Source organism: Schistocerca americana, chromosome 3, assembly GCF_021461395.2.
Source record: "Schistocerca americana isolate TAMUIC-IGC-003095 chromosome 3, iqSchAmer2.1, whole genome shotgun sequence".
Lineage (NCBI taxonomy): Eukaryota > Metazoa > Arthropoda > Insecta > Orthoptera > Acrididae > Schistocerca > Schistocerca americana.
The window spans coordinates 464,151,682-464,163,625 of NC_060121.1; the positions used below are offsets into that span (position 1 = coordinate 464,151,682).

The 11,944-nt window shown below is 37.7% G+C and overlaps 1 protein-coding gene across 2 annotated transcripts; it reads right to left on the bottom strand.

Annotated features, from left to right (window-relative positions):
• Positions 1-3,227: 3,227 nt before the first annotated feature.
• Positions 3,228-9,380, bottom strand: LOC124606825. Of its 2 annotated transcripts, none has more exons than XM_047138896.1 (6): positions 9,162-9,380; positions 8,668-8,766; positions 8,455-8,553; positions 8,243-8,341; positions 8,024-8,123; positions 3,228-3,646 (listed from the first exon to the last, which is right to left on the bottom strand). In XM_047138896.1, exons 1-5 carry the CDS (start codon positions 9,355-9,357, stop codon positions 8,095-8,097), a joined length of 522 nt encoding a protein of 173 aa, XP_046994852.1. In that variant the 5' UTR covers positions 9,358-9,380; the 3' UTR covers positions 3,228-3,646; positions 8,024-8,094. The 2 variants fall into 2 exon arrangements, with proteins under 2 accessions (XP_046994852.1, XP_046994850.1); XM_047138894.1 differs by having other exon boundaries at positions 8,455-8,586.
• Between the last annotated feature and the right edge of the window lie 2,564 nt (positions 9,381-11,944).

Genomic DNA, 11,944 nt, shown 5'->3' on the forward strand with positions numbered 1-11,944 from the left:
TATAGAAATTAGTTTACAGATTACTTCAGTAATTCTATAGTTTCAAATTCTGTGGGGAGCGAGTGTTCTAAATTATATAATAAAAGCAAACGAAAATATTGAAAATGAAATGGCACATTTCCCCAATTTTTGCCATGTTAAACCTCACTATGGCCAGACATTTCCTTGCTTTTGGCTGCTACCTGTTATAATGAAACTGAGGCTTTACATAATTTCAGAATCTATTTGCAGAAAAGTAATTTATTTTTTGTACAAACATCAGGGTGGCCACCAAATTTGAATTTTCAAATTCAATGTTGTCATGTATTATATTTACTGTATGGGTTTAGGCATACATACTACACTGGAAAGAACAAATTGCTTGTTTTAAAAATATATGATGTCCGATATGAACCATGTCAAGATGTACACCACATACAGCATGACTGACCAAGTGGAGTGATCATCTGAAGGATAGTGCACATCAAAATGTCACATGGCTGCATTTATGCAACACTGTCTGTTTGTTTAAGCCAGACATATTAGGGTCAACTGAAGGGTTAAATGGCCAGTACATGAAAATAGTGACACAGAAGAGAGAGATTAAAATCCACAGTCACATCTCATGGATTAATGATGGTAGAATGTTACAGTTAATCTTGAAAGAAAACTTGAAGTTTCTCATTGAATTTTGTTAAGGTATTCATAATCTTACATTGATTTGTTTACAAAAAAAATTCCTTTTGCAGCAAATTGTCATTACACCTACACTATGCAATATGAAGTTACACAACTGTGTATTAGCTATATTTGAATAAACTGTGGCGACTCATCAATGATTACTTGGTGATGTGACAGTTTGAATGTTTGTCAGGAAAGCTGATTTTTCATCCCATCAAGCCTGTTGAGACAAGTGATAAAGTGTGTGTAACAGGTACAACATACACCCTGCATATCCCTGCCCATCTGCATTAGCTTCCCTGCATGTTTGACTTTGACCGACCATTCTGTAGCACACTTACCAATGTATACTTTCTCAAACATCAATTTCTGACATAATTTTAGGTGCTTCAGCTGACACTTTTGTTTTCAGGGATTGTAACACATTAATTTTAGATTTCATTCCTTTTCTGGATAATTTTTGTCCTTGTTGTTTTTCAGTTTCACATAGTTGCTTCTTTTGTCATCTATGTACAAGCAACTTGGATTACACATAGACAGAATTAAACTTCTGTTGATTTTAAAATTGTCAACACTGTGCAAGCATTATGAGCAAGAATACTTTTCACTCTAACTCTCAACAATACACTCAGAAACTTCCTGACAGATTAAAACTGTGTGCCAGACCAAGACTCGAACTCGGGCAAGTGCTCTCTTATCTGAACTACCCGTGTACAACTCAAACCCCAACCTCATTTCTGCCAGTACATCACTGCCTACTCAAGTTTGAGTCTAGCTCTGGCACACATTCTCAATCTGACAGGAAGTTTCATATCAGCGCACACGCTGCTACAGAGTGAGCATCAATTCTGGAAATACATTCAGTTTATTGAAAAACCTCTTTCTACAACAGCATTTCCAGGCAAAAGTACTGACATTTTAAGAAATTCTACAAAATTACAACATTCTTTTGTGGCAATGTAATGAGGTTCATCCAACCAAGTTTCACTTATTTTGAAAAATGCCAATTTTTTTTCTTTTTGAATATGAGCATCGTTACAAATATTGACATATTGTTGTTTGACACAAACACAAATTTTCACCAGAAAGAGAATTTAAAGTCATAATGTCAATCTTTATACAGGTGTTTCTTGATTTAATGCTGCTGATAGGTCCAAACATGAAATTGCATGAGTAGGTTTATATTTCAGTGGTTCGCCTTCAAGTAGCTTTTGTATTATACCAATAATACAGGAATACATTTCTTCTTTTAGCCTCAAGATGTCAGTCAGTCAAGTCCTTAACTTTCTTTTGGTACCTTTGCAGTGAAATCCAAAATACACGAAGCATTGTGCAGTGATCAGATTCTTAACATTCTTCATGTCAGCCTACACGAGGGATTTTCCGATTAAGCAAAATGTCTGAACTGACAACTTGCTGCATTGATCAGGTGGTACAAGTGAACAACTCATTACACAAAAAATAAGCCATAGGTACATCAGTTAGAAAATCACATAAAATTTTTTGAAAGGATGTGCTGTCAGTGAAAAAAAAAGCCAATTTTTGACCTAAGAATTTGTCTCCAACTGTTAAGATAGAGTTTTCAAACACTCTGAATCAGGTAAGAGTTTAATTCTAAGCCAATTGAGAAATATAAGTTCTTAGATGTGGGAGAATTTAAAAGCTAGTTGGGCCACATTTACAATCCATTTTGTGCCACAGAATTGCAAAGGAAAACCTGAAGACACTATATATTCTGTATATTGACACCTTCGCGTAGGCAAATCATGAAACACACAATACAAGGCTCTGAAAATAGTGGTCTTTCCTAATTTGTTTGTGACACTCCAGTTTTAAAAGTGCAATGAACTATATGCAGGTTACAACCACCTAACTGCAAGAGTTTCATGTTACCAGAAATTTATTTTACTTCATTATTCAAAAACTTCCAAGCTGGAAAATTTTAGAAATATTCTGCAAATTAAAAGGTCCTTTCAAAGCATAGGCTCTTTGGCATTGAATAAAGACAGAATCAAAGTATCAGGTCGAGATCAGCGACTTATTTCAAATCCCAAAAACTAAAATGGATGTCCATTTGTTTGTTGTTTTATTTTTGTATGACGTCGGTGCTGTATACAGTCTGACATAAGTAATGTGTGGCCGTTGGCCACATAATTTTATGAAGCTGCTCACATTTGTTGAGTGAAACTACTCAAAATCAAGAAAAATTATATGTAACTTGTGGCTGGTCTACAATTTCAATATCCAACAGTCGCTGGTTCCCTGCAGATGATGCTTGCTTTTGCTAACATGAAATTGCGTTCACAGCTTACACTGCCAATGCAGTCACTCATACGAATTGTCTCACTATTACCTGTTACTTGGCACACTTAAACATTGCAACACGTAAGATACACCAGGGTCATCAGGACACATTTACATTTTGAGTATGTTATGGGAAAAAATTAAACAGTTGATTGGAATTTAAATATTAAATTTTTAATTATGATTTATTAATACAATTTTAAGACTGCATTCATAATTTGTCATCATATCTTATAGACTTTATGAAGTAATACAGTGACGTACAAAACATACAGAACGTGAAAAAAAAGTTTTCAAATATTCTACACATCAGCTACAAATATTAAGATACACAATTGAAACTTCATATATAAACAGAAAATAGATTTTAAATCAAAATTATAAACCAAAAGAAAAGATTAAATTCAGTACAAAAGTTTCTGCAGGCATAACTTACAAGAAAATTTTACTGTAACTTTTAGCTGAATGTACAGCAATTATAAAAATATTTCACAGTATCATGAATTGCAATAAAATCTTAGTTTTTGAAAATTAAGTTTCTTTCCAGTCAGTTTCAGAAACTTGATTCATCCAAACTTCCAAAACTGTTCGCACACAGAACAATGGAACTTCCAAACACAATGGTGCTCGACATCTGGCACATGATTTAGTTTATCTGTGAGTTTCCTGGCATCACAGGTTGCTGAAACATCAAATCAAGGGCAAAATAATAGACATTTCAAGGGTATAGTTGCTCCAAAATTCAGTCTACCAGTGCCGTTTATAGCATACAACCAATCCAGTTTTTCACACACTTATCTAAAAGCCCCCCAAAAATAACAAAAACCAACAATTATCTTGATTTACGTATTGTCAGTTACTTTTGTGACAGAATTTTGCTTTACTTATCTGGCAATGATGTAGTTTTTTTTTCAATGGTTCCGAGTACTATCTCTGAAATAATTTCATTGGTGAAAAGCAGTTCCCAAAATGAAAGTGTCCTTTTGTTTAGCTGTATGTAATGTCAAAAGGCTACATAGTAGGCAACATAGTGTTAAGTACTTGAACAAGGTGAAACAGATCAATATAGAGAATCTGCCCTCTTAGCATATTGTAGTACAAAAATAGTATCTAGAAATAACGGTGCGCAAATATTTTATCTGTTGCTAATTTGACATGTCCTGACCTCTTCTATAAAGCTTTTAAGTATACCAACATTTCCATTCAGACAATGGATCCAAATCACACCATATCTCTTCTGCCAGGTATTATTTCCAATCCACAGCATCACAAAGAGGTAAAATAAAGATTAGCATAGTGTAGAATACATTGTTTGTGTAGTTCTATTTCTTTCTCAGTGAAAACAAATTGTGCTTAATTTTGAATGATACATCCTTAAATAATATGCTTGAACATGTTGCTGAATATAATTGATTTATTTAGTATGTGCTTAAACATTACTACTATTAACTATTTACTTCTAAGGGACACAGCAGGTGACAATTTTTGTAAAGTCATACAATGTAGACTTTCATGGCCAACATTTTCTTGAGTCAAAATTTCCAGGTTAAAAGGCCATGGTTGATGTATAAAATTACTTCTTCCTGACGTTTCATCTCTAACTGCGGGAGACATCTTCCGAGGTAGAATGGAAGTTACAATTGTACCTCTGAAGATGTCTCCCGCACTTGGAGTAGTAGTTTTATACACTGACCACAGCCTTTCAACCCATAAACTATACCTCAAGAATTCTTGTAAGGTTAGTATTATCTGATGGAAACTATAAATAAGTTGTTACCATGAACAGTGCAGTGAGCTTATTCAGTTTCAAAAGTTACCTGTCTAAGAGAAATCAGCATAAGACATAAGACTCATTGCACCTCAAATGTAGAGAAAACCATAATTTAAATACTGATCATCCTGATCTGGAAATGTAATACTGTCAAGTATAACCTTTGGATGTTTGTTAACTTTGCAGGTGAGACTAACACAGGGGATGGGATGATGGTTTACACTATATGTTGCGAAGGAAAAAAAAAGACACCATTTTATCCAACTGTCAACATCCCACAGCAATCAGTCGAGCTGGAAGTTTGTCAGTTCCAGATGGGTTAATCTCAGTTTTTACTTTGGTGATTTATTTGTTTTTAAAGATCACATTTATTGACATATTTTTGGCAGTAAATAAAATACTTAAAAGTCACTGCCCAGTTTGGTGCTCTCCTGACATGCACTGGGCACAGACACACAATGGTAGCACTAGTACCTTATGTGTATCGAAAGTGTAATCAAGTATATTTCACAAGCCAGTGGTGAAAACTACAAACAGTTTGGAACTAGTAAGGAATGTTGGGCTAAGACTTTATTAATTTTAGACACAATTAACGATTAGTAAAGATTATTGTGGCACAATGTGTAACGTCACATTACATTTACAAGCCAAATGTAACTAATCCCATTACAAAACAGTAGTAATGCTTCAATATGGAACAGTAAGTGGGCAGTGGATAATATGTGTTCAAAACAATGAACAATTTGTGAGTTCCTTCTCAAGTACTGGAAATACCATAAGAAATTGTGTGAAAAGATAATCTTAGACTACAGGATTCAAGAGCAACCACATTAATGGAACTTTGGATTAGAAATTTAGGTAATACAGTTGCTTTGAAAATCACAGTAGAGATGAGATGCACAGAAGCCTCAACGTAACCAATACTAAGAACAAAAAGTTAGGCCCAAATACAATCAAGTGTGCACACTATCAAATAATTATTTGTAGGACATACTGAGAATCTGTCAACTTGACACACTCATCTTCACGAATACTACAGTGTCTATTGGTGGCCACTGTCGTACCAGGAAGCTTGGTGTAATCTTATGGCACTTTAATTCTCCGACTCGTCACAGGACAAGTAACTTACTAACTTATTGCTGCGCATTAGCTGGTGCACTCATGCTCCTTGTGGCATGACAATGAGGAAACAAGAAGATATCACATTTATATGGGTTAAACTTTACTTACAGCTTAGGCGCCCTCGTGCGGTGATGTTGGCAACGACCGTGCAGTGCTGGAAATTATTCTCTAATATTTCATTTCTTGTAAGCACTTTTTCTAAATGTTCGCTTTACTAGGATAATTAATTTACTGAGCAGACGCGGGTACATGCAAGAACACGTCAACCATAGAGTAGGAACAGGATTAATTATTTATTTCATGGTTGGTCGCTGTTGACATCAGCACAGCACGCCACCTGAACCGCAAGTAAAATTTTACCATTATATGTAACTGACAGGGTGAAACGGCTAACAACAAAACAGGCATCCAAAGTTAGGAGGAAAAATCCCTAAATTCTCAAAAGAAGCATTCTGGCTATTAGTCTGGAGGGAGTTTCAAAAATAGTGAAAAAATGAACCTGTGTTGTTAGATTAGGAATTGACTGTCACACCAACAAATGGAAGTCTAGTATGTTAAGAACTGCACATCCACACTCTCATTGGAAAACTTTTAGTCTCATCACATACAGTACGAGCCTGTTACACTCCTGAACACAGAACAGAGATAATCAATGCATAAAGTAACTACCATATCCCCCAACAATCAATCCTCATGTAAGGTCTACTAATAGCATTTAAAGAGTTCACTGCATACCTTTGCAGCTAGCAGAACTAAACTTTGATTATTTTGGCTAAAAATATCTTGGCTAACTGTGTTGAAATAAATTTTTTTAAAACCTTTCCAAACAGCAAAAATGTTGCGAGCACATATCAGGTGCTGAAAAGTGGTGTGAAGGGGAAAAAAATTTCAAAAACTAATGTTTACAATTTGTGAGGGCAGTAGGAAGCCATTAATCTAGCATTATGTCATTTAGCTACTCACAAGTTTCAAATATTAGCAATTAACACATTCGCTGTTGGCTTATGCATGTGCTATTAACTTGTAATAAGTGCCAATTGCAGAATATGTTAAGCATTGAATCAAGAGTAAACAGAATATTGTGTTGCTGGTCACTGCTTCAACTTACAGAGACAGTCTTCACAAATACATTTTTAGACATCTGAGCGGCATGGGAGAGAATTATGGAGAAAAACACTCATACAAAGTGAGTTCACAATCTTGCCTATATACCGTATGGCACATTCCATCTATCACATCCATGCTGTCTCACAGCCAACCTGTGTTTTAAAAATCTATTTATAGTGAGTCATAACTTGAATGAAAATTATAAAAATGTTGGGTATTTTCTATGTTGACAACTTCATTTACTTCAAGCTAAAAAGATTGTTCAACTAATCAAACTTTTGAAATTATGCTCTAAAGGCTGAAGATGTCAATATCTAGTGGTGGTTATATCATACTGAGTGCTGACTACCACACTGCATTGTCTTATTTAGCCTTTTCATTTGGTGTTTACTGCATCTGACACTTTCTCCTCAGTAAGCAAGGTAAGATTCTCTGAATTCAAGTTTAGTGAGGAGTAAAATAAAGTGTGTATGATATTATTATAAGGAAGACTATGGAGTGAAATTTAGCCTCATTTAAAAACTATTGCTAAATATAATTCTTGGTGTAACTTGCTGTAACTTGCTTGTAATGTCCATTAAGGATGTAAACTGTAGTGTTTCTTATGGATTAGAATGAAAGAGTTTACGTCCTATCTGCAGTGATTTAAAAGTTACAGCATTTTTTAATTTTCCTAGTGAAGTGTACTTCATGTGCGAGGTGTACTGGGACACGTGAACAAATCGCCAGTGCAGACAACATGATTCACAACAAGGATGTATGTGATCCTGATACAGTTTAATTCGTAACCAAGACAATTGGCTATGCCTGTAATGTGAAATATTCACCATAACATCATCAATACAGAAAGAATGTATCACACTATTATATAGCTATATTTGTACTAATATATTTTGTGAAGAAAAACCAGTCTGACAAGTGGTAAAAAAATTTCAACTAAACAAAAGGGCACTTGTCTTTGGTATAAATCAGAAATGAAATGTCATAAGGAAGGTTGTAGTTGACAAGCAAAATTTCAGATCAGAAAGGATCCACAAATACTGCCTGAATTTATAATACCATTCCATAGCCGTGTTGCAGAACATGCGCTGTAGTAAGGGAAGGCACTGATACCATCTTATCCTGCCCTGTCACTGGTTTAAATGTGGGAGAACAGCACCTGCAATCAGCATTTAAAACCAAATTGCTATAAATAACTTACAAGGGACTATGGCATAAAGCTGGAATAACATTTTATAATAAAGAGATGCACTAATGCCTGAATTCATAGAAAATCACCATTTGTTGAGCTGTGTAGCAACACACGCACTGTACCGATGGACGGATGTGGTACCACCACAGCCTGTTTTGGTATTGGTTGAATTGTGGAAGTTGAGCCTGCAGGCAGAAATGCAAACTAAGTTACAGTAAGTAATTTATAAGGAGCTGTGACAAAAATAAACAATGGCATAACACAGAGGTGCACTAATATCTTGATTCATAGTACTCACTATTCCTCGGGCTGTGTTTCAGCACATACGATGTAGCGAGAGACGGACTAGATACCACCTCAGCCTGTTTTGCTATTGGCTGAATCATGGGAGTTGAGCCTGCAAGCAGAATTGCAAACCGGATTGCTGTAACTTACGAGGAACTATGGAATAAAACTAGAATGATATTTTATAACAAAAAGGTACATTAATACCTGGATTTATAATACTCACAATTCGTCGGGCTGTGCTGTAGGGCACATGCTGTAATGGGGAATGGACCTGCTACACCCTCTGTATTTTTTATTGTTGGTTGCTTTTGAACAGCTGAACCTGCAAACAGTATATCATATTAGACTGCTGACATTAACAGATAATAGAGCACTGGTTAAGTTTTAGTTATAGCTCAGGCGGCGCGGTGCTGTGATACTGGCAATGACCGTTTATTTATTCTGTATATTTTGTTTCTTGTAAATACTTGTTCTAAATGTTTGCTTTACAAGGATAATTAAATTACTGAGCAAACAAGGGTACATACGAGAACCTGGCAACTAGAGAACAGGAACAGCATTAATTATTTACTTCATAATTGATCATTGCCATCAGCAGCACACTATGCCACTTCAGTCATACGTAGAATTTTACCAGACTGCTTCATTACAAGCATTTTTTGCTGCAGGGATGTACGTTGTTGGGAGGGGAAGGGGGCGGGGGCACTAGTAACATACCTTTTTCCACAAGTGCATCTTCTTTGTCTGCCAGTAGAGATAATTTGATCAAACTGGATTCTTCTGAATTTGGTAGCACCAGGGATGCATTATTACTCCTTTTGTTTTTCTTTGTAGAGTACAGTCTACGTTGAGGTAAAATCTTTTGTGATTGTTTCCTTTCTATTTGCAGCGGTGCCTGTTTTTGCTGCAACATTCCGACAGCTACAGTTGCCGTTAGTGATGATAACATTTTTTTAACAGTTTCCAAGTCATTTGAGGTCAGCTCAGATACAATACCAGAAAACTCTCCGATAAGTTCCCTTCTTTGGACTGACAAAGGTACAGAATCATTAACACTTTTTTTCGTTACCTCTGCTAGTATTTCTGTTTTCTCGTCTACAACAGAAATATCTTCACTCTCAGTAAGTGTAACTTCACTATTTCTTAGGTGTTCAGAAGGTTGCTGCTTTAACTGAATTTGGCAAACACTACGTATGTGCTTGCACATATTCCATTTGATGATATAGTCAATACATGTACAAGAATACCTATGAATGCAAGCCCTGCATTTAATGCACATCAATCTGCAGTTGCACTGAAAGTCATTATCATATACAAAATAATCTGTTGACCTTCTTGAAGAAGAACGCACTTTCCAACCAAAAAACTCCATAGTAATGAAGTCCTCTTTAATATTATTCCCTGATTTATGCCGAAGGCGAATGTCCTTAAGTTTACTAGTCAGTTTACCTTTATTTAGCACAATAAGCCTGTCAAACAGTTTGTGCTTCACAAATGACATCAATGCAAAAATAGCTTTGTCTAAACGCTTGACACATTTACTACCTAGATATATATATATATTTAATAGTGCGATGCATTCTTTCTATATGCATGTTGGTATTGATTCCAGCATTCAATCTATGGCAATATGCCCAACAATTTGCATTCCCAACATAGTTGTCTCGGAAGTATGTGGCAAATTGAACTGTATCAGGATCACATTCCAATCTCTCTAGCACAATATTTAACATCTCATCAAATGAATCTACATCCTGCTCATGCATCAAAGTTCTGATTTGCTTGTATACTTCACCTTGATTTTCTACACCTTGAATCTTACATTTGATATTCTTCCTCCAACATCTATCAACATGCCATGTACAATAAAGTCGCATAGATGGAGCTGCCATGACATCATTCCATGCAATAAAGAAAGACTCGGCCAAATCCGACATAAAAACAATTGGCGAAATTGATCCAACCTGCCTCTATGTGCTGGAAAAATATGGACAGCATCTGGGAGTCATTCCTGTTAGATATTAGAAACGCGCATGGAAACCCTTGTCTTAGATCGTCTAGCACTAGTAGAGTTATAAGTTCAAAATTATATCCATTAAGACCATGTGTCCCATCAACACAAACGCAGTCGTTCCCATATTTCTTTAATATCTCGCCTTGAGCATTGTTCATAATTATCAATGCAAAATCAGAGCGCTTTAATTGTGGGTACGAATCAAGGACTACATCCTGTGGTTTATAGAAAAGCACACAAGGACTGTCTCCACCATTTACTTCATTTACCCATGCTTCTACACTTATTGCATCATTATGGTGTCTTATTGACTTGAAGGACAAATTATAAGACTGATCTACACTCCTGGAAATTGAAATAAGAACACCGTGAATTCATTGTCCCAGGAAGGGGAAACTTTATTGACACATTCCTGGGGTCAGATACATCACATGATCACACTGACAGAACCACAGGCACATAGACACAGGCAACAGAGCATGCACAATGTCGGCACTAGTACAGTGTATATCCACCTTTCGCAGCAATGCAGGCTGCTATTCTCCATGGAGACGATCGTAGAGATGCTGGATGTAGTCCTGTGGAACGGCTTGCCATGCCATTTCCACCTGGCGCCTCAGTTGGACCAGCCTTCGTGCTGGACGTGTAGACCGCGTGAGACGACGCTTCATCCAGTCCCAAACATGCTCAATGGGGGACAGATCCGGAGATCTTGCTGGCCAGGGTAGTTGACTTACACCTTCTAGAGCACGTTGGGTGGCACGGGATACATGCGGACGTGCATTGTCCTGTTGGAACAGCAAGTTCCCTTGCCGGTCTAGGAATGGTAGAACGATGGGTTCGATGACGGTTTGGATGTACCGTGCACTATTCAGTGTCCCCTCGACGATCACCAGTGGTGTACGGCCAGTGTAGGAGATCACTCCCCACACCATGATGCCGGGTGTTGGCCCTGTGTGCCTCGGTCGTATGCAGTCCTGATTGTGGCGCTCACCTGCACGGCGCCAAACACGCATACGACCATCATTGGCACCAAGGCAGAAGCGACTCTCATCGCTGAAGACGACACGTCCCCATTCGTCCCTCCATTCACGCCTGCCGCGACACCACTGGAGGCGGGCTGCACGATGTTGGGGCGTGAGCGGAAGACGGCCTAACGGTGTGCGGGACCGTAGCCCAGCTTCATGGAGACAGTTGCGAGTGGTCCTCGCCGATACCCCAGGAGCAACAGTGTCCCTAATTTGCTGGGAAGTGGCGGTGCGGTCCCCTACGCCACTGCGTAGGATCCCACGGTCTTGGCGTGCATCCGTGCGTCGCTGCGGTCCGGTCCCAGGTCGACGGGCACGTGCACCTTCCGCCGACCACTGGCGACAACATCGATGTACTGTGGAGACCTCACGCCCCACGTGTTGAGCAATTCGGCGGTACGTCCACCCGGCCTCCCGCATGCCCACTATACGCCCTCGCTCAAAGTCCGTCAACTGCA